Source organism: Netta rufina, assembly GCF_964035555.1.
Source record: "Netta rufina genome assembly, chromosome: 19".
Lineage (NCBI taxonomy): Eukaryota > Metazoa > Chordata > Aves > Anseriformes > Anatidae > Netta > Netta rufina.
This window is the reverse complement of record NC_140143.1, coordinates 5865342-5888674: the sequence shown is the minus strand read 5'-3', so window position 1 is coordinate 5888674 and position 23333 is coordinate 5865342. Positions and strand designations below refer to the sequence as shown.

General features: G+C 41.3%; 2 protein-coding genes across 3 annotated transcripts; one reads left to right on the top strand and one right to left on the bottom strand.

Moving 5' to 3' along the window:
• Positions 1 to 760: 760 nt before the first annotated feature.
• Positions 761 to 14462, bottom strand: SCPEP1 (serine carboxypeptidase 1). 2 transcript variants are annotated; one of them, XM_084298568.1, is made up of 13 exons: positions 14372 to 14462; positions 13532 to 13677; positions 12529 to 12618; positions 11471 to 11626; positions 10919 to 10993; positions 10646 to 10718; positions 9668 to 9705; positions 9365 to 9493; positions 7771 to 7855; positions 6863 to 6976; positions 6077 to 6214; positions 4330 to 4493; positions 761 to 4206 (listed from the first exon to the last, which is right to left on the bottom strand). In XM_084298568.1, exons 1-13 carry the CDS (start codon positions 14427 to 14429, stop codon positions 4141 to 4143), a joined length of 1332 nt encoding a protein of 443 aa, XP_084154694.1. In that variant the 5' UTR covers positions 14430 to 14462; the 3' UTR covers positions 761 to 4140. The 2 variants fall into 2 exon arrangements, with proteins under 2 accessions (XP_084154694.1, XP_084154695.1); XM_084298569.1 differs by lacking the exon at positions 14372 to 14462 and adding an exon at positions 13850 to 13936.
• A 57-nt stretch (positions 14463 to 14519) lies between these two features.
• Positions 14520 to 20425, top strand: COIL (coilin; the record flags this gene model as incomplete). The annotated part of the gene is made up of 7 exons (XM_084298369.1): positions 14520 to 14773; positions 14950 to 16141; positions 16496 to 16582; positions 18027 to 18074; positions 18680 to 18755; positions 19671 to 19759; positions 20222 to 20425. 7 exons carry the CDS (start codon positions 14520 to 14522, stop codon positions 20309 to 20311), a joined length of 1836 nt encoding a protein of 611 aa, XP_084154495.1. The 3' UTR covers positions 20312 to 20425.
• Between the last annotated feature and the right edge of the window lie 2908 nt (positions 20426 to 23333).

Genomic DNA, 23333 nt, shown 5'->3' with positions numbered 1-23333 from the left:
AGCTAAATATTCTGAGCAAAGATCTGACAGCTGGGAAATGATCTGATGGTACTGAATACAGAACTACGATGTGAGATCCTGTCAATAAAGGCCCAGGATCTGAAAGCTGGGGGTGCCTCAAGCATGCTAAATTTGGGACACTGAGCTAAACATGTGCCACACACACTTGATGGACAACTGCACTGGCAAGGGACATGGAAGAGGTCAATTTTTACTGCCAGTGGATGTAGCTGGCATTACTCCTTACTGATCTCTGCTTTTCCAGATCTCAGTAGAATACACATGCTCGTACCACTAGGCTATTTTTCCTTAATGGTATATCAAAATAGCTGTTTAATCAGAGATGTTTGACAGCTTCTTCATTTGAGTTTTATACTATGCAGAGTAAGTATCTTATATGTTGTGAATCTGATCTTCTAAACTTGCAATAAGACTAGTGGTGGTGCTACCATCTTTGCCTGTTAAGAATGAAGAGTTCAGGAGGAAACATTTCATTGAATACCACAGGCCACGGATGCCATTCGCAAGATTTCTTTACAGTCAGCTGCTCATCCATCAATGTCACTTCCATTTATTTGGTGAATTGTAATCTGGTGTCAGAAACAGCATGTAAGGACTGCATTACCCAGGACTGATGACCTTATCTACAGTTCTGGTTGCATTCCAGCAAACAGGAGCGACATCTGGAGACCTAGCCTCTCAGAACAGTTTCATAGTACAAATTCTCTCCGTATTATATATAACATCACTCAACTAAATATTGACTTATTTGACTTGCTGTATTTTGACTCAAATGCTGTTTTCCATCAACAACTGTAGCTTTGATTAGCAATATAACAGATGTGCTCTTCTAAGTAAAATGACAAAATACTACAAAATTTGTAGAACTTTCAACTAGCAAGGATCTTTGAAAAATTCTAGTTCCTAAAGGCTCTCACCATGTAAAAGTTTACTTAATGGTTTGTTTTTATATAGTGTGAACGGTATTGCTTGATTTCAACAGTACTCTTACCAGATCATGAATTGGGCATATGCGTAACTCTCTGCTAGATGAACCTAGCTAGACGTCTGACTGCAGTCACCTAAGCAAACACAGCAATGCCTTCTTTGTTTCTTCTTAACATACATACTACCTTCAGAGACATTGATGAAAAAGTTTCCAAATTAGGCAGGGAATACACCAAATTAGAAAAGAAGAACATGCTTAAATACAAATGACAATGTAAAATGGTATGTTCTGGCTAAAGCAGGCTAATCTAGCTGCTGGTTGTAACTACAAAACCTCACTGTAAATGGGGGCTGTACCCACAAAGACCAAAATATCTGTTCTATTGAAGCTACTACAAAAGTTAATCTTCTGTACTGGCTCACATACAACCATTTCCACTATGAATTCATAGGATCAAACACACATTTCCAAGTGCTAATCAGGTTCTCCCAGGGATGGCACCAACATGTTCCCATGGTATTTGAAGGGCTGCGTACTCCACCAAGTGGTCAGCCATTTCACTGCACTTTTGTCACCAGCCAAGAGAATCGTTTTGCTGGCCACTTCATACAGGGGAACAAGGTGAGTTTAGTACCAAAAATTGTATGGAAAACAGATGACTAAATAGTGTGGGATGAAGTGAGCTATTTTCCTTTTCTAGTAAGTCCTACAATCCTCCAAATGCCTTGGGACCAAGTGTTTCAGTACCAAGTGGTACATTCCAGGAGCCTCCATGCCTTCTTTTAGGGAGAGGAGAGCACCCATCAGCTTTTCTCTGAAGAGCTCTAAGCAGTTGGGAAGGCTTATGTTTGCCTCAGATTACAACATGTGATGGCATCTGGCAGCCTCCTGGAAGCATTAAGGGTGCTAGAAAGCATCTGGCAGCTACCAGGCCTCTAGGTCATTTCTGTCCTGTTCTTCAGGTAGAGATCTCCAGTCTTGACAGGAGATCCTGAGTACAACAAAACATTTAAGATACCTAATTGTTCTGTAGACCTGAGAACTTGTGAGGGGACCAGCAATGGGTCTGGATAAGAAGACAACCATGTAAAAAGGTAACCTAGTGTAGTAGCTACAGTCATTTCCAACTCCTACCCCAAAAAGCCCTGCCAAGAGACACACAAACATTCCTCTCTGGCTCTAGCAACCAAACAACACACCTCAGACTCTTGAAGGGAAAGACCATTGTCTTACATAAGTGACCTCTAAATGTCTGCACACACCCTCAATTTATTAAAATAAAGACTGCTATTTTGCAAATCATCTAGCAGCTGCTCTTGCCTGAGGGCACACCAACCAGTATATTTTCCTTAGGCTCACTCGCCCACAGCACACAATATGTGAACTGTTCGGTAAGTTGATCCTTACTGCTTTAAATATACTTTTTAAAGTTTTGTTTACTTTGCTCTGAGATGGACTACACAACATCTGAATAGGTATGCTCCATCTGTGATTTTATTCTAGCTGACTACAAGGAGTGCAATTCCTGTATTTTGCTGCATTTAGCAGCAAGATCTGGGACAGAGTAGTAAAATTAGAACATGCTATACCATGCTAACGCCAAACAGTGATTACTTGTTGCATCTCAAAACAGATTGTGTGAGCTGAGTCCAAGTCAGCTGACTAATAGGAGCTAAAGGACAGAACAAAAATATTTATGCATGAGAATGTAGGTGCAGCATAATTACTGCTGTGACCATCGACAGATCAAATTGGCTGGAGGGTTAATGGTGATCAGCATAGTCTGACTGTGCCAATGACAGTATGTCCTATGACATTCTATGCCCAAGGGAGAGGAATAAGATTAGACCTATTGCACTTACTAAAAATGTGTTTTAAAAAGGTCTGGATTTGCATTGTTAAAGTTCTTGTGAACACAGTTCAAGCAGACAACAAGAAGGAGAGCAATTATTAGGTGCCAATAGTCCAGCTGCTGGACGACTGCACATGTTTACATAGCATTATGCCTCAGTCCTTGCTAAGCCAATGCTATCAGACTTTTCATGACAGTTTCAGTTGCTGGAGTAACTGGCAGGTTGCTATTTATTTAGGATTCTGACAGCTGGAACAAGCTGTTGTGCCTCCTAGCAGACACTGATAAAGAACAGTCACTTTGTGTTCTTTAGCAGAAGTCAAATATGTCTGATCAAGTCTCTCCTTGACAGTATATTGTGTAAAAAATATTGTTTCACAAGACAAAAGGTCTCTGCAAGACTTAAAAAAAAAAAGCTATCTAGAAAATGCAGTGAAGATGTTGGTTCTAGTTTGTATAGCCTTCTTTTAAAAACTATTACCTTTCAGAATTATTGTTCTAGTGACATTCTGCTTTTCATTCTCCAGCCTGTGCTCAAAAGCTTGTAAGAGACTTCAGTTCGTTAGGACTCTTCTGTGCGAGATGGTATTAATAAGGCTTGAATTGAATTCCAGCAGAAATTTTTACTGGATGTGCTTTAGATGTTAAAGCCAAGGAAAAAAACTTGAGTCATTAAAAGAGAATGAAAACAACACATGGCCAGATGAAAGAGGTCAAATCCTCCTCTGGAGGGGGGTGGTGGAAGCCTGAGGAATTTTGGATCCTAACTCAGGCGTCTCATCTCACTGAGATGACGGACTGTAGACCCTATTGTGCTGGTCTTCTATCCTGGCCAACTTCGTGTCTTCGGCTTCTAATCCAGCCAGGTGGCTCAAGCAGAGGCCTGAGGAAAAAGGAAGGAACATTCCACAGCCTCATGAAAAACGCTTGCTTTCTGAAAGGAACAAACAACTAATCCATCAAGATGCAAATCAGTTTTAGTCTTGGTCTGTGAACAGACAAGAGAACATTCGGAGTAAGGCAGCTTTTTTACAAAAGCACAAAATCCTTCCAAGACAAAGGCAAAGGCTTATTGCTAGTTGTTTATGACAGAGGAGTTCCTTCTGGAAGAGTCATTACAAACAGCATTGAGGCAGCAAATCATATCTTTCTAATTCAAAAGAAACAACTCATTCAAGGAGAAATATGCCTTTTCATAAATGCTTTCACACATCATCAAGATCAGAGAAGCTGTGTGTCCAAGTACCAGTTGTTCCTGCCGTGGCTTATTTGTTCTGGACTCACATTCTGCAGTAACACAGCGCTCAGCAGGAGGCCATACCAGCTGGCCTCTCCTTCCCTAGTACATCTGTTGGGTCACCATCCTGACCATTTTCAGGGCCATCTCTCCTTGATCAGACGGTACCTAGTATGGAGATGAGAGCACATGGTCAGCAGCTGCTGTAAAGAAGCAGGGAACGACAATACATGCATGCTCAGTTGCCTTGCAGGTATCGGTGCATCCTACCCCAATAGGTCTGTTATTTACCATGTGCCCAGCCTTAAGAATCCAGAAGAAAGCAAAGTTCTTATAGGCTTTGTGGAAAGCAGCTGTATCCGTGGATTCTGGAGACACATAAAGTGCCTTCCACCTCTGTTGGCTGAACTGGTCCAAACAGGGCCATTTCAGTTTCCGGATCCATGCCTCCTGGCCTGTTAAGAGATATGAGATTTAACAGAACGTTTCCATGTGCTCAGATTCTAAAAACAATTTTGCTCTGCCTAGAGGAATGACCAAGGCTGCAAACAATCCAGGACAAGCAGAAACAAACCAATGGAGAGGGAAGGGAAAAAGCAAACAGTGAAAATGTATGTGCAATGGAGTTATGGTGATTTTTTATAGTTGCCTGTAGGAAATCTTCCAGCTTCAAGGTACCAGCCCACTGCTGGACTCCCTCCCAGTCCAGCTGTGGTCCCAGCAACAGCTGGATTTTTTCATAAGGCTTTATTTCTATGCTCAACACTAGCAATAGGCAGGTTTGGGTAGCCAAGTGGCACATGCACCTCTTACAGGCTCTGCAGCCCTAATTCTGACATGTTTTGCTCAAACACCTTGAATGTCCTGCAATGGAGGAGAATCAACCCCTCTTGGAAATCCAAAGAGACACTTGCCACATGGGTTACTGCTTCTTTGTTTGCTACAGTCACTCAGCAAGAAGAGCCTAAGAAAGACTCTTTTCAGATCCCTGCTAAAGAAGGCGGAAGTCAAGGCAGCAAAAAGACCAACTCCAGGACACCAAGGGGGGAAAGGTTTATCTTTAGCCTACCTCTGAGCTACTGGAAGAATTTACACATGAACTGAAGCTAAATTTTAGCTCAAAATATGATAAAATGGAGCACCACTAACTGCTAATCTGTTTTGACAGCCTAAATACTCTGTTTTCTGACATATTGATTGCCATGTTGTTCATGAAGGGCACGTGAATATCTAAGTGGGCAAAGAAACAAAGAATAAAGCCATTTGCAACACAAAAAGATGTTTATGCAGACTGTAGCTGCAGATTATCTGCATCAATAGAAAAGGCGAATGGAAGAGAGCATGGGCAGCACAAGGCGTTCCAGCAACACTTGGCCTGGCTCCCGCACTGCCACTTCATCAAGTCTGCATCTTGCAAGCAGCAAGGGACAAAGCCCTGCCAAAATGTGCAGGTGTCTACAAATGTTACTGAGCAGCAGGTGCAACCATGCTTCAACTGCACCCTCACGGACTAATTACCAACACCCTCACTGCATCTGATCTGGCACCATGCTCTCTGCTGCAGGCTGCTCAGTGAAGGCTGACCTGTGTTCTGCATCAATCTGTAGCAGGATATGGCCTTTGCCCCACAGGACAGGATTTTCAAGGCAGAGCAGGAGAGGAGAGGACAATCTCCAAATATTTATTAATTTATTCTCATTCTTCATTTATGAAAAACTGTACTTATATACACACACCTACCCAGAATAATTCAGTGGGTTATTAGCTACCTGCTTATGGGCTTCATTGAAACAAGAAAGTACTGATGTTGCATATCCATTTCCCAACACTATAATTATAATGGAAGTAGGGAAATTGCCTCTCTCACAGGGGTGTAAGCAAAACATAAGAGCTGCTCATTTATGACTGAAGTATTTAAGCACTGCAAGTTACATAGGAGGTTTTCAGAAGACATCCAGGTACAAGTGTTACTCGTGATGACATTTCCTACTCATAACCTGTTCTGTTCCCGACCTCAGTCACAAAGTCCCTTACTTACCCATGGTGTCAACGATGAGATCCAGCTGCCCGTTATAGACTGTAACATTGACATTGGCTGCTAAAAGCTGATCAACAATGTCAACAACAGGCTTCATGAAGTCCTCAGCCATGTTCTCGAAGACGTTTGTGGACTGACCTGGTTAGAAACAGAAAGGAGACAAATTTTAACTGATGAATGATGGCATCCCCAAGCTGGGACAGAAACAACTGGCCAGAGGTCTCAAAACACAGTTCATAGCTACATAAAATCCAGCTCTAGCACAAAGTATCAGCCTATGATTTATCAGTCTGAGGAACTAACGAGAACCAGAAAGCAGCCACACTCCCACTGGAGCTAATACAGCACTGTTGTTTCTAGCTCCTATTACACAAATACAGGGTGCTGGCATCAGTTCTTTTTGCTTTTCCTTTGTTTTTTTCCTCTCTCCTCCACACCATGCAGCAGTTCATGATACCATCCTTCTGGCAAAGAAAAACTGACAGAAATTCTTTCAGCAAGGCTGTGACGACAAATATCAGATGCTGAGATGTGGGAGATCATCTTCCACTCATGAACTCATCTGCTTGGCTAAAACAGATATAAGCAGCAGAACCAGAACCATGTCTGCTATCACTGATTTGCCCATTACATTTTCATTCGTGAGAGTAAGTCTGCTTCTTAGGATGAAGGACAATGAAAATTTAATGTGACTGCTAACTACCATAAAATTTCCTCCTTTGGACTTTAATACAGTGGAAGGCAATAATATATTCATTAGATCCACACTAGAAGATAGGAAAGTACCTCCCCATTTCACACAGTCAGGAATAATTTTTAGCTTCTTTCTGATGGGTCCATTCATCAATTCATTTAGGCTGTTCTTATGCATATTTTTGACATGGCGTTGGTAAAGTCTAACTGGAAAAGAGAAAAAAATGCTTTGAGTAGTTGCACATTTAAGACAGCCATCCTGCACAGATAAGAATTTTCAGTGTTACAGTCACAGCCATCAAACTCTTCTAGTGAAAACATAACACCATGAAGAACAATTTGTTTACTTTTACTAGAACCCCCTGAAGTCAACCCTTATTTAGGTCATGGGATAAAACGGGAAGAGCCCAACCATCCATTTCTGCTTTTAGCTAACACACTACTTCTTCAGTTTCTGTTTTAGCCACTTGGCACAGTTTCTTCTCCTCAGCAGACCAGTTATTTTAGAGTTGTAATGCTTTACTCTAGGGAGTTGACTGTGCTGTTCACCTTCCCAGCTGAAGCCAAGAGAGAAAGAGCTTGAAAGAAATTCAGTACATGTGCTTGTTTTCACACAGATGCATAAGCACCACGAAGCCAGAGAGTCTAATCAGAATATTTACATGAATGGGACGTTTTTGTATCCTAGCTTGAAGACAAATGAAAGGCATTAACAGGAAGTAACTTAGAGGTCATAAAACTTGTGTCGCAATTACGCTACTTCCTTGGAGTAATCTGTGCAGAATGTGTAGGTGGAGGTGTAATCTATAGCGGGGTTACTCCACATTCCTATTCATCCCTATCTATGCAAGAGCTATCAAGTTCTGCTCAGGAGAATATCCTTTGGATCTGACGGTCCCATTTTAAGGATGTGCTAAACTGATGCTGTTCCCACTATCGGAGTTGATGGTAGGTGAATGCAACCAGAGCCTCAGAAGTTCAAGTACTTAAATCCAACTTACTGAGATGAAGATTTTCTTGTTCATTTGTGTTCATTTCTGGAACTTCCTTAGTCATGATGTTATAAAAGTTCACATTGTCTGTGTTCTGAAAACACAAGATAGTTTTTGTAACAGTGTTACTGAAACATTTCTCAGATCTGAGGAACAGAATTCCTTCTGAAAAGAAGAGGTAAGGCCTAAATAAAGGACCCCGTGACCTACCATTTGTCTACATATCAGGAAATTATTTATGGAAAAACTTTGGCTCTACATTTGCTTTGAGAATGGTAAAGAGTTTTCTCAAGTCTCTGTTCACATGTGGTTTGTGCCAGAGATGCTACTTCTCTAAAAAAGGTGTGAAGCTACAGAAAGCCCTACAGCCTGCAAATGACTGCAGATTCTCACAACTCATTACAGAGATAGTTACAAGTGATACTTTCAAATGCCCTGTTCTGCTAGATCTAGTCTAGCCCAATGCCGAGCTCTTGCTCGACATCCTCCCACCCTAAAACCCTTCAATATCCCAAATGCCTCCTTAAGACAGTGGTGATAGGTATTCATCATCCCTCTTTTGGAACTGCTGACATCTAGACAAGTCTGAGAATCATTAAATGACAGCTCCGATACAGACAGTAGACTGACTATGTCCAAAGAGTGATCAGTGTGATCACCGTTGCTATTAGCAAAGTTACTCAAGATTCTTGAAGCTCCCCTTTATTTAATTGTCAAATCTTAAAAGTTATGAGGCTCAGGTTAGGAATGAGCTCGCAACAGCCACCCTACTGGAACTGAAATGCCTGCACCCTTACAGTGATCAGAGCCAGAACGGAAAGACAAACATGTTTGAAGAGAAAGGCGAAATGGGAACCACAAGTTTCTAACAAGAAGTAAGAAGTGAAACCAACTGTGTGCAAAGCACTGAGAAAGAAAGAGGGGGGTGGGACGCAGCTCAAGATTAGTCTTTCAGTTTGAGGAAGCTGTAATTTTACTTGCACTAAAACTACAAATACAAGAAAAGATTGAAATTTTGGAGCAACCCTTTAACAGGAAAAATTAGAACAAAATTTTACCTAGTTTTTAAATTTGAACTTGTTAAGTACTAAGATGCATTTACCCACAGTAACAGAATATAATTTGATGTTCCTTTCCATCTTATGCTCCTATTGTACTTTTTTAAATAGAAGATTTAAACTTAACTTGAAATGTGTGCCTTCCTGGATGTAGTTTTCAACAGTCAAAACAAAGCTTTCAAGGAGACATAGCCTGTTCAAGTTGAACGTAGGTTCTATAGAAGTCAGTGGGACTAGTGGCATGCTAAAAATTAGGCATCTACTTAAATGATGTGGTGGGTTGAAACCTTTGTGCAATACTGCAAGCCCATGAGGATTGCTCCTCCCACTGCCTCTTATAATCACACAGCAGCGCACAGCAAACAAACAGCTCTTTTACAGCAGCAGTATCATAAAACACATACTGGTGGAAGTGACTGGTCAGGGTTTGGAGGATGCACACCAAGCCAGTGCTCATAGAAAAGAAAACCTGGCATTGGGTGCTCCCCCAAGCACCAGCTATTTGTTAATGCTGTTAATATCTTGTTAATTCGTTAATATCTTACCTCTTCAATGACACCTTCAGCCTTGCTCCAGAGCTCAGTGGCCAGGCCATATTGATTTTTATTTATGGCATCCATTATTTCTTTAGCAACAGCAGTCACCTCTGCTAGACCATGATCATCAAGGAGAGACTAGAAGAGAAATGCAGTAGGACAGCTTTAATTATAATTCCACATTCAGTTCTCATTAACAGTCTCCATGCATGAGAGATTTTATACCAATTAAGAGCCAACCTTAAAATCAACCTCCATTTATACTATATGGTAGTACAAGTTCTCAGAAGACCAAGAGCTTAAGGTACTTACGGTGCTATAAAGATAGGGCCCCCAAGACAGCACCGAATCTAAAGAAACAGAACAGATTGCAAACATCTACATTTTTGCCATATGATTTCCTTTACTTTTCCTTTATTGTAGCAGAAATGGTCATGACAAAAACCACACAGAGATACGTTACTCAGTGAAGAATTACTGTCTGCTCACTTTAGTCTGAAGCTTACATGCCATGGAGCAGTTTCTTTACAAATCTCAAGAACCACTAAGACTAATTCAATGCCATAAACATAAATTGGTGAAATTTATATAAAGCAACAGACATGTCCTTACCAAAGCATTCTCACCCCAGCACTGCAGCACATTGCTACAGCATGGGGAGAGAACGGACAAAGTCTAAGCATAGTCTAAACTAATCTATTTGAAAATATTTCAGGGAAAAAATAGTTATAGAACAAATCTTTTTTCTAACAGGATAATTTATAAGGTTTCAAGGAACAGATGATCCTTCTAAGACAGGCAGGAGTTGGCTTGATACTGTCCCATGTCACAAAGAATCTGTGGAGCCTACCCTTGCAAATCTTACTGAAGACCAAGAATCCTTTTCTTTTTTTGGCCTTCACCAGACACCCTATCTTCTCCAGGTCAGCAAGCACATCAGTTCCCTAGCACAAGGTCTCCTTGTGAAAACAGTGAGAAAACTTCAGTTGCAACTTTGTGGATCATCTAGTGGCCACATTTTATGTGCAGTACTCTTATCAAAACACCACAGACACAGTAGAGATTTGTAAGGACATTTCACCACCACCTCAATAAAAATGCAAGTGTGCTCCTCATTGACTTTGCTCTCAGACTGTTCATGACTTAGATATATTCTAAAGATACATTCAATCAGCTCGCAATACTAAAGTATTTATTTTTGGTGATTTGATTTACCAGACTCACTAAAGTCCCTTAAGGCAGGGCTGGCATTTTTGACTGTAGATACCCATGAAACGATTTTAAACGTACCCAAAGGAGAAATCCATGAGTCTCCAAGAGCAGTCCCAACAAAATTGCACTTTATACTTCCTTTTTGAACAGCCTTGGTGAGAAGAGGAAAAATAAAAACAAGCCTTCTTTTAGTAAGAAATTCACAACTCTAGAACCAGTTTTCCTTATGTGAAAAACAAAAATGGGTTATTGGCCTGACTTAGGCAAGAGGCACAGCGTATTCCAGGAAATACTAGTATTGTAGAATATCACATTTTAAAGTGAAAAGTGAACTACATCCCAACTACTTACCTCATGAAGCGCTAAGGCAATGCCAGCAGCCATTTTACCTCCGTAAGATTCAGAAAATATGTAGAATGGGATGGTCTGGAGAGAAAAACCACACAATGAAGCCATTAGACAGAGGGCAGAACATATCCCCAACCCTCTTCCGCCATCCCACAGAACCCAGGAGCTTGCTTGTCACTTCTCACTATCCAACACTGGAGATTTTTGATTCTAAGTTGCAGATAAGATTTCCATAACATACTGGTGTAATTACCAGGAGTTTTGAAGTGGGCACTTCAGTATTTTGGAACTAGGAACAGTCATGTTCCTACATGCTTCTCAGGTCACCATAGAAAACACCACACCCTTTTGATTACCTAGCTGGTGCCTAAGACAGAAATTCAAGATACCAGTTATAAATTGTGAAGAATCAGAGGCAGTGCTTACATCTGCAGTGCCTCGCCCCACCGCTGCATGCTGCCTAGTAGCAGACACCTCCTGTTCACCAATTCCTTTTGAGAACTATTTAACAATCAAATAAAAATAGGATTCTAATCAATAATTCAAATCACTTACCTGGAATTCTGTTCTATGTGTGAAAAAGTCTCTGAGAAAGACCATCATATCAGAGACTACTGTGGTAAGGTTTTTGGCAAACAAGCTGCAGTCATCCACATAACTGAATCCAGTGCCAACAGGATTATCCACAAACAAGATACTGGCTGCCTGCAACTGTAAAAGCGGAAAGCAAGTTTCTGTGAAATCTCAGTTCAGCTAACAGTCTAGCAGAGCACTACTACTGTAAACTATGGTTTTGATGCACAGAAGTCTAACAGTCACCATATCCCTGACCCTGAAAGAACCTGCCAAAAAATTAGGTACAAGTCCAACACAGGAAATGGTACAGGTAGGACTTGTCTGTCAGATGTCAAATATGCTATTGAATAGTGCCAAGTTGTATAGTTACAAGTGTTTACGTAAAAATCAATAGATCAGCACAGAGATAGCCAGCACGGCTCAAAGCAGTACAGCTCATACAAGAGAGGTACAACATGAAGTCTTTCCATTTCCTAATCTGTAACAGGAAAGGCGCCCAAAAATCCCAGTCATTCAAGGGCAGATCATCCATGTGATCTAGGGATCTCCAGAGTAGTTAAGGCTATTGGTTGTCTCACAGCACAAATATGTTCTGTTGAATAAACCTTCATAGGCAGCTATAATTATATTACAGCTGGTTTCCCATGAAGGTGATACTGGGCTTGTAATTACAATCCCTTGGTTATACGTTGCCAGCCACCCAGAAAAGCCTTCATGAGTGCATGCAATGAAGCAAGGATTAGAAATAACATCCTCCTAGAATTTCCCTGCTCTCCGTTTCCTCAGACATGTGCAACTCACAGATTCACGGAAGCCCAGCCATATTCCACCAAATCAAATTAAGAGGCTACTTCTTCAGATCTTAACAAGGCTACTCATATAAGCCATTTTTATTAACCACATCATTTTAAGATGAAGTATCATAGTTCTATTTAAATGAAAATTATTCTGTGTGTGCTTTTGCCTAACAATCTTTTGCCTACACAAGCAACAAACATTTTTCAATCAATTATTAGGAGCTGAACTCTCCACTATACCCAGGTTGTATTTCTTGGTTTCATTTCTTTGTCTAACGGACCAATCTCTTCAAAGTTCCCAAATCCGCAGCCTGAAGCTCCTGGACCTCCCTAAGGGGAAACAGCAAATGACAAGTAAATTAGAAGGCAGCATGGTAGAGACATGAAAGACAGGAGAACAAAAGCAACCCCCTAAGCACAACCTATCACGTGTTTAAAGAAGTGGCCTTTGCCCTACATGTTAACTTGCAAAGAAGGCTCTCTTCCTCATTGTCTTTTCATTATGCGTACACAAGCTATTTCTGAACGGAGAAGCAGTCATCCAGTTGTGAAAGCATCTAATGAGTTGCATGATATGAGTGCTGTTTGAAAACCTTTCCCCTTAATCCCCTAATATCTAATGCAAAAAAATAGGTAAAAACAGACGTTTGCAAGTGATTATTTTTTTCTCAGCATGTACAGCACATGCATTTCACTCTGAAAAAATAACATGAAAAGGGAAAGGACCAAATCAAGCGATTATATTCAACATTAATTTCTGAAATGTAATACTGGAAGTGAATGTGGAGCACACACCACTGACTTTTATGAGTTGTGATTGAATGGGACCAATCTCTAAAACAATCAGTCTCTCTGACTTGTTTCCTTACAGCAGTTATCCTACATCTCTGATTGTTTTGTCTACTCTCCCTCTGAACGTCAGTTAGGCTGTAAACTCCTCAGGAAAGTTGCTGTGACGCCTCTAAGTACTTGTCACGTCTGGCACAAAAAGCACTACTGTTATTTGAAAGATAAGAACAGCTGCTATTTCTGCAGTTTAACTCTATGAGTAGTTGAGGGCATCACACAACTGTGGAATGACACTTTAATTATTTCTTGCTAACCTGAACGCTTCCTTCACAACATGAAGCATTAGAATCAGACAGCTTTGAACACTACTTCTGTCCAGCTGTAAAGTACTTACCACACTGAACCAGGCGCAGATGGAAAAAGTTCTTGACTAAGTGCCTTTACCAAGCCTTACCTGAAGCCACATTATGAGAGGTAGCTCCGTGAAGTTCTTGGTTGGGTTGTTTGCGTAGTAGAGCCACCAGAACATGTGGGCTTTACTTCGGACTTGCACATATCCCCACAGCTCTTTGGGCTCTTGGGGTTGCTTCAGCACCACACCTTGGGGGTAAGAAAAACAAACACTGAATAAAACAACCAAACAAACAGCTAAGTCCAAAAGGTTCAGCTGCGGGCTTTCTCCCACATTTGTTCCACAACGTTACATTTCAATCTCGGGTGTGATAATTAGAGGTGCTTCAATTAAAGAAATTACTGTAAGAATCATACTTACACGCCCGTGGCTGATTTACCATCAGTGAATGCGGTTAGGCGTGCAATTAGGCGCTCGCTTCCCAGCGCCTGACAGCGCAGCTGCTGCGGGCACAGCACCGGGCAGCCGCTGGGACAGGATTTTCACAGAGACACCGAGGGGCTGCGGTGGGCAGGGGGCTCCAGAGGCCCACCCGGCCCAGCCCCTGCCCAGCAGGGTCACCCAGAGCACAGGGTGGCACCCAGGCGGGTTTGGGTATCTCCACACGCGGCCACCCCACAGCCTCTCTGTGCAGCCCGTTCCAGCGCCCCCTCACCCGAACCCTTTCGAGTTCTCCCTCCCCCGGCTCCCTTCACACCCGTCATCCCTCGTCCCGCCACTGGCCACCACCGAATAGACTTTGTCCCCGTCCTCTTTCCAAGGTCCCTCAGGTGTTTGCAGAGCTTGATGCGATCCCCCCCCAGCCTCCTCCCTGAGCTGAGCGGCCCCAGCCGGGTGTCCCGTCACAGGACCGAGCCCCCCCCCAAACCCCCCATCCCGTACCTGCCGCCAGCGCCGCCAGCCCCAGCCCCAGCACGACCCCTGCCCGCTGCGGCGCCATCCTCCCGCCGCTGTCACGCGGGCAGCTCCCGCACCGCCCCTCCGCCCTCCTCTCCCCTCCTCTTCCTCCTCCTCCTCCTCCCGCCGCAACATGGCGGCGCCCGGCGGCTGCGGCCCGCTCCGCCTGCGGCTGCTGTTCGACCACCCTCCGCCGTGCAGCCCGGGCTGCGCGCTGTGCTGGCTGCTGCTGGAGCCCGGCCAGGCGCGGCTCGTCACCGACCTGCTCAGCATCATCCGCCACAGGTTCGGCTTCAGCCGCCGGGCCCGCCTCAGCCTCTTCTTGGACGGGGCGCTGCTGCCGCCCACCGAGAGCGCCCGCCTGGTGCGGGACAACGACGCGCTGAGGTACGGTCGGGGGTGGGGGGGGGGCACGGAGCCTGATCGGGGGGGCCCTGAGGGCCCTATCGGGGTCCCCCCAAAAGTTCTGCAGGGTTTATGCCGGTACCGGGCTGGGCATCCCCGCCCCAAAGGCCTGCAGGGTGCCGCCTGACCCTGGTGCGTGTCTGTCTGCTTTTTGGCAGAGTGAAGCTGGAAGGGGTACTCGCGGACAGCGATGATGAAGAGGTGGATGATGAGTTCTCCTACACGCCAAACAAAAGCAAAAAAAGGCACAAACGAAAGCAGAAAGAGGAGGAATTGTCTAGGAGTGAAGATGACAGGCGTAAAAAGGAAAAGAAGAAGAAACGAAGCCCCGAGTATTCCTCTTGTAGAGAAGAGGCCTCTCTAGATATTTTGGACTCTCAAAAGAAACACAAGAAACGAAAAAGAATGGAAGAAGTTAGTGGGAGTAGACTCACAGAAGGTAAGGAAGAGAGCCCTACTGACCGATCTAAAAAGCTTAAGAAAGCAGAGAGGGAGAAACAGTTGGCAACAAAAACAAAGGATGGAAAGCACACAAAGGTCGCTGCAGCAAAGGCGGCTTTAGAACGGAAAAATGACAGCTTTTCTTTAAATTCTGGTAAAAATAACACCAAAAAATTGACAACAGAGACCAGGAAAAAGAGGGTGGGAACTTCAGATTCCTCCAGCACGTCATCTGACAGCGACAGCAGTGAATTAAATATAAAGCAAAATAAATCTTCCCATAAATCTACAGTGGCAACACTTCCCAGAGACAAATCCCAAGCTGCTACAAACTCTGAGGTGAAAACTGCTGTTTCTAATAAAGTGACTGTAAAATCTAAAGCTGAAAATTCCACTAAGACTGCAGTTAGTAAGACTGTTAAAAAATCCCAGTCCTCTAGTGAGGATTCTGACTCAAGTACAGAGGATGAGAAAGTGGCACCAGCACAAGACAATACCACAAAGGAAAAGTCATTGCCTAACAATGTAGCAGCTGTAAAAGCCGGTTCCAGTAGTGCTCCCAAAGCAAAGACTTCCTCTTCAGAATCTGACAGTTCAGATTCAGAAACACTTGTTATTAAAAAACCCACAGCAAATGCTGGAATGAGTAATTCCATAGTAAGAAACAGTACTAAACTGTTGCCAGCCAGTATTCAAGGACCGGTCGCCAGCCCAGGTCGTGGAAGGGGGCGTGGAACAGGAGAGGATAACTTCTGGAGAGGACCTAGGGGCCGTGGGTTTCGTGGGATGATGAGGGGCCGAGGTCGTGGGAGAGGAGAAAACCCTGGCTTCTTCTATAACTACAGCAGTGAAGGCCAGAAACAGAGGCAGATAAATGAAGCTGTGACAAATACTTCTTTTCTTGTCCAGGTGAGTGATTTATGCAGTCATTGGTCACCTTTCTCTTGCAGATCTAACTGTACAAAAAATGTATAGGGTGAGAGTAGTTCAGAAAAGCAGAAATAAATAAGTAGGAGAAAGGTTGATGGGTTGTAACTTAGCGATGGATCTTAACTTAGCAAGTCTGATGTTTACAGTACTTCCATGTATCAGCCTGAAGGAGTGTTTATGAAACAATACTTAAGAGACTGTATTTTCTATCTCAAAGCACTCATACACGTACCTTACTATTCTCAGAGCTCTTACGTTCCTACATCACAAACATTGTCTTCCGTTTTTATAAAAACAGTAATCAAATCAATGGGTTTATTGTTTGTTTCACAGAATGCCGTGGAAGTCCCCAAGAGAGACTATAGTGTATTACCTCTTCTAGCTGCCCCACCACAAGTGGGAGAAAGAATTGCTTTTAAGGTAAAGAACTTTGAAATGCTGACTGTTACTGGGCTAAAATTGCTTCACTTGGGCCGCTCTAAATTTTGCATGATATGATAAAAATGGTGTAGTCCTGACAACCAAAAGCTTGCACTTTAGGATATGATCTTGCATTGTTCAGGGACTGGTACTGTAAAAGTATAAGGATTAAGAATCCATAAATTAATTTTAAACTTTTTTTTTCTTCCAAAACTTTTTTTTTTAAAGTTCAACAAGTGGTTCAGAGTGTAAAACTGCTTCCAAATGTTTGTAGGCTCTGAAAGCATTCATTCCTCTTGCTGTCCTTCTAACCTAATAGTTTCCCATACTATAGAAAATATTACAGGTTCTGTTCTAAAAATTCCTTTCTGACTTAGATTTTTACAATGGTTTTGAGCATACAAATAGGGCTAGGTAATTCTGTCCTGAAGCTAGATAGGGCTACGAGGGAGGAGTTTGAGTGTTTGCACAGTGCTTGAATCACCTGTATCACCAGGCTTTTCCATTCTCTGGCAGCGCCAGCCTCCCATCTCCCCAGATAACAGAGCATTGCCTGTACTGCTGTAATAAAACTCATATTCAAAGATATGAAAGTTTTCTTGAGCTGGCATGTGCTGGCTATCTGTTGCAGATCATGGGATCGAGATGAGCTGTGCTCGCCAGTGGCATAAAGGCAAAATCTTGGCTCTTGTTAAAATCCTTCACAAAAAGAATAAACAAATCCTTTTTTAAGATTCCACATTGTGGTTGGACTTGGTAATCTTAGGTCTCTTCCGACCTAAAAGATAATATTATTCAGTATCTTAAATGCATTTCTTAAGACTTGCCACATTTATACAGCACAAAGAAGTGTCTCTGCGGTTGTTTCAATGTGAATTTCCATGTACAGCTGTACAAAGACTCCCTTACATGGCACCCAATCAGGTCACGAATAACTGAGCTTTCAGGCTTTATCTTCTCAAAGTTTCTCTCTATCCTGAGGATGGTTTCAAGGTTTATGTTTAAATATAAGAATGACATAAAGAAGCATTACCCCTCTCCTATGTGCAAGGAAAGTCAGTGTTAAAATTAGATGTTATTAAAAAAAAAAAAATCCCTCTGTTATTATTTCTCTCTGCGGTGTTTCTAAAATATTATTGCAAAGCTTACAATAAATAACAAATAATTACACTTCACCGCAAAATAAAAAAAGTAAAGAAAAATGAAATCACTGGAGCTGAGGAGACTGGATCCTTCTCCTTGATCTCATTTCACAGCCTGACCTAAACAGAAATCCTTCAGAGCAGTGAGTCCTGAAAGGCTGCCTGGGACTCTGATAGGTGTCAGGGTCTAGGAGTAGGAGACTTGGTTCTTGCACTTCCCTCTTGCTGAAGAAGCCAAGTCTGGATATAGGTGGCATCTTAAAGGATCATAAGTTGTAACTTATTTGTGTTTCTTTCAACAGCGCTTGGAACTAACTGAAAATTACAGTCCTGAAATTTCAGACTATAAGGTATTGTTTTTCCTTCTCCCTAAACCCCCCAACTCACTGAAAAAAAATATTATAGGTGAGGTAAGACTTAAATATTTTGATGTTCTATAGTATTTTTCTTCTTACCTGGTTGAGTCTGCAGATGATTCCTTTTGCAGAAGTAAAAATTAAAACCTAAAACGCAAAGCTAGCTGAAAACTAGGTGAAGCTGTTAAAAAAAAAAAAAAAAAAAAAAAGAATTATTAATGATCATTAGTATTTTAGAGATGACAGAAAAGCAGACCTTCAAGTACAAAAACGTAGCTGTATTCAAGTATACTGCTCTTTGAAGTCAAGGTAAATTCTTGATATTGGTGTATGTAAAATTCAGTACCTACTTGAAATAACTTGGTTTCTTGGAAAGTACTGATTTAAACTACAAGGATAGTGACAGTATTATGACTGTATTGATACTTGTAACTGCAGATTGCTAAATGTTAATACCTTACAGATTTTGTATGTAGAGATAGAAGTATGTCTGTTAAATTTTTCTAATTGTGATCAAGTATCAGAATGGTTGTAATATGGAATGGTTATCCAGTGCTGAGATGTGTTATATCAGATTCTTTTCTTGTTGACTTATACAGGAGGGGAAAATAATCAGTTGGAATGCTGATAAAAAACAGATCGAGCTTGAGATCCTATCGTCTTCAACAAGCCAACGTATGTACCCTGGGACACTGCATGTGCATCACCTGAAAAATAACTAATCTCGGGCACATTTCCCGCTCCATGAGCATTTCCAATTTCCTCCTGTTCTTTCTCAACCTTCCTGCCCCCTCCAAACTGCCTCTCCAAAAAGTCTATTTAAATCGAGAAGTTCTGATGCTTGCTAGTCTTAAAGAGCATGCTCTTATATGCTTGCAAAATGAAATTTCTCCAGTCAGTAACTCATTTCCATTGCTGTTTCATTTCCTGAAAAATTAAAAAGATTATGTAGAATTCCAGAGAACATTTTAGGTCCTAATATTGTTATTTGTGAAGTCAGTGAAGTCACTGTCTCCACTGGATGTGAAACAGAGCCTATACAATGACAAAGTGCACTTCAGAGACCCAGAAATATATATGTGTATGCTGCAGTTGAGATTTATACCACCATTAATGAATCATTATCATATGAGCATTTTTCTCAAATGTAGGCAGCGTATTGTTGACAAACATTTTTCATGCATAGTTTTACTAGATAATTACTTTAATTTTGTTGTGTAGAGTTCAGTTCTCCTTCAGAGTTTTGTTAGTTACAAACATTGCTGATATGATATATGTTTAAAACTCAAAAATAGGCTAAAGAGGGTTCATATGAAGTGGATTAATAATGTGAGGCGTGGGTACTGTGTTGTGGAAAAGCGTAACATAAATACAGAGTAATGTCACAGCTCAAGTGGTTCCTTGAACCTCTGGAGCCTCAATTATTGCAGCAGTTTAGACTAATAATTTAAAATTAACAAAACAAACCAAAACAAACAAACCAAAACTGCACAGCTGTGCTTGACTAGCTTTGCAAACATGATGAAAATGTTAACCTTTTGCATCTTGTTCATGTAACTAAGAAGCTTTTTTTTTTTTTTTTTTTTAAAGCTGCTAAAGAGCCAGGGAAATTTGATCTGGTTTACCAGTCTGCAGATGGAGCTGAGCTGATAGAGTACGCTGTTCCTCATGATACAAAGGTATGTGCATATCTTGTTCGCACTTCCTGCTTTATGACACTGTTCTTCTCAGTGGGATTCCTCTTATTATAATGCATCTGATTGAAAGCAAAAATAATTGATCCTTTCTAGCAAGAATCACAGAATGTGTATGATTACAAGATAAGAACTTCATGCGTGTGTTTTCAATTAACTAGATTCAAAACCAGTCATCAGACAGTGTAACCATTTAGTTTTGGCTAACAAACAATATCACAACTAGATAGAGCATCAGTTCTTAAAAGGCTATTCCTTTGAGGTAGCCTGCCTGATGCACAAGTAAGGAAGACTGAGATTCACTAAGATCACCAAATCACAGGAAGAATCTATGATCTGTGATCAGTAGTGCTGCTGTTCAAGTCCAGACAAAGTATAATGTAGAACAAAACTGCATCTGCCTGTATACTTCGTACATGCTAACTCTTGTTTGTATTTTGCTTTCAGATAACTGAAAGTTGGGATGCGCTGATAGAACCAAGACTGATTGTTGAGACTCGAGTTAATGGATCAGGCATTGAAAACGGAGCAATCTAAGATGTGAATACATGTAAATAATCGTATGGACTTGTTTTGTGAAATACTGCCTTTGAATTCTGAGGGCAGCAGATGCACTGGTGAATATTTTTAATAAATGGTTTTGAAATGAAATTGATGCCAAAAGAAAACACTTTTTCTTAGGATATGTTTTTTATGTAATGCAAGAATGCTTTGTTTATTATAGGAAGTCTTTAATATAGATTTGATTTTTTTTAAATAGAATCTTAGCCACACTTTTCATATCTCACAACTGTGAGCTGTAAAACTGGAACAGTTTGATCAAAAATACAAAATATGACCTTGTACTGTCAGTAGCTCCATTTAAATGTCTTGTTTTGTCTAGAGCAGTATAACTGCCATACAATGGCAGCATGCTGTAAGGATAATTAAAGACCATCATTTAAAAGTCAAATAGTATTGATACACATGACTCTTCCTGTACGGCTGCAGAGCACGATACAAATGCCATGGCTTTGCAGTTGTGTACAGGGTTCACTTGAATGCGTCAAGAAAAATGTACAGACTTTAAGCTTCTGTAATTTTGAAAGGCAGATAAATACTATTTGTAACTGAGAATTTTGTCTGGAACCAGTGGAGTATTTCAGAAATCCTAGACAAAAATGTGTCCCTGTGTGTTAATCTGTGTACACTCTGAAAACCTTTTTCAGCAAACCCTTTTGCCGTTTCAGTGCTGAAGTGTCTGTACTTACTTTTTTGTTTCCTTTCTAATCATAGAACAGGTCATCATATGGTAGTGGTGCACTTACTGACATCTCTGCTAAATACCAGTGTTGAGTTAGAACCTTGTGCCCCTAAGGTATTGTACTTGCATCTTGGCAAATCTTAAAATTTAAGACTCTCCAACTCAGATAGTTGACTCTTAAGCAGAAGACATTTAGAAAAGACAGACCTGGGTACAACAAACACCTGAAAAGCTGCATGTCATGGTTTAGCTAGTATATATTCTGACTAATGCATGACTACATCAAAATATTGCACACCTTTGTGTTATTCCTATTAAAATGTCTCCGCTGTGAAGAAATGCTTTTATCAGTAAAATTAATTTGTGTTGCAGCTCTCTTTAGTTGCTGTTGTTTTATGTTAAAAATCTGATTCTAAATGTGGATATACTTGCAAACTGGACAAAGAGAACACTTCTGATACTAGTGCAATCACGTGGAGACAGGATTAATTGAAAGATTACTTTTTAAGGAAATTGTTAATTTTGAATTCTTATAAAACTGCAAATATTACATGCAAGTATTTCACAGCCTGTTAGAGCAGTACTTGCCTCTTGTTCCATTGCCTACCGTGTATTTTGGCTATAAAGTAAAGATACAGCATCCTGTGAGAAACAGATCATGATTGAAAACAAATATACCCCAGAGAAAGGATGTTTTGAAGATAAAATCTTGAGTTTTATTTAACCATTGTTACCAAGTTAGCACAAAACTCCTGTTCCAATGCACAATTTAAATCAAGTAAATGCAATCTGATAGAGATGGCTTACTGCCCTTCCTGCCACACCAATGCATTTGTTCTTGACAGAACTAGGCACTACTTTCCTCATACCAGGCAAGCTGGAGCTGGGCTGGGTCGCTAAATGGGCAGGAAATGCAGAATAAGGTAGATGTGCACGTGAACCATAGAGGGAGATGGCGCTACTCTGAATAAACCTATTTTGTTTTCTTTCTGTCACCTTGCAAGCCCCATTGCTGAGGCAGCCCTGGCTATCTGTCACAGCAGCTCCTTGCCACCTTCCTTCATGAAACTTAGAATTATAGGTTTGTTAAGAAAAAATATCTGTTCATGTTTTTTTTTTTTTATAAACTCCAACCTCATGACTAAAAATGTGTAAGTTTGACCTAGCAGGCTACAGTCACAATGTGCAACCTGCTGTAGGCCTACAGACATAATAAACTTTTGCAGCGAGAAGCTGGCAAACAGAAGGTGTTGAACAGATTTTAAGAGACCCAGAAGTTTGCTGCTGTGACTACAGACCTGCCAAAAATACAGTGTGTCAGTTCTTCAGGAATTTGGAGATACTTATAATTTTGATGGGGAAATTGTACCTACCTAAGCCAGTTCAAATATTAAATCCAAAGAAGTCCCAAAGTATCAGAGTGCCTATCTTGATGTTTGCTCAGTCATGTATACGGATGAATAATTTCTTCTGCTGTTCTTCTAACTTCCTGCTTCAAGCCTGAGTGGCATTTTAAATACACAATATCTGGGCAAAGGGTTAGATTTAAATCAGAACCACGTGAAGAAATCCTTGAGTAATTATGAGGAGGCAAACAGCTTCAATAGCTATTTAAATAGTAAAGTTCTTCAATTATCTTTAAACTTGTTTTTGGTCAACAGGAGTGGTTGGGTTCACTCAACAGAGTATCAAGATCTGGTTGATGATGGGGAAATTTAAATTGCTCATCTGAGCTCTAAACATCCCGTGTTCTGCTCCAGAAGCAAAGTTAGAATTGTGAGAGTATATATTTAGTTACCCTTTATATTTGCATACCTTTGCGTTAATAGATGTCAGATGAATGTTGCAGAAGTCAGCGAGGGTGCCAAGCCCTTGAAAGATGGTGATGGCTTAATGCAAACGAGGCCAGGAAGAAGTGCTTTTTTTTCACCTAATGAAAAATAAGAAATGTAAATATCAACAGGTGCTTTTTGGTAAGGCCCACCGCAACGCACCACTGTAACAATGTTCTTTTGCAGTCATTGTCAGTGACCAGCTCTCAGATATCTCCAGGCGTTTGTGTCCCCTCAGGCTCATCACAAAGTCCTGAGCTGCAAATCCCTGCGGAGCTGGAGGGAGCTGGAGGTAACGGTGCAGCCGCGCCACATTTCCTACAAACTTATCCACCCTCAAGCAAATTACATACCTGGTCCCTGAGCTCCTCTGTCACAGCCAGGTTATGCTGTTATTACAGAGCACTTAATCAAATTTCCATACTGTATCTCCTGACTAACTTCCTTCTGTTAGTTTGAGGAAGAAGCAAAGCGTGGAGGGAAA

Excerpts from the sequence above, each read along its gene's own strand:
- SCPEP1 (XM_084298568.1), bottom strand. The coding sequence starts at position 14,429 with ATGGCGCCGCAGCGGGCAGGGGTCGTGCTGGGGCTGGGGCTGGCGGCG. Across the intron at positions 10,994-11,470 it reads CACATAGAACAGAATTCCAG|ACCATCCCATTCTACATATT; the intron begins GTAAGTGATTTG and ends TTTTCTCTCCAG. Across the intron at positions 9,706-10,645 it reads CTCATGGATTTCTCCTTTGG|ATTCGGTGCTGTCTTGGGGG; the intron begins GTACGTTTAAAA and ends CTGTTTCTTTAG.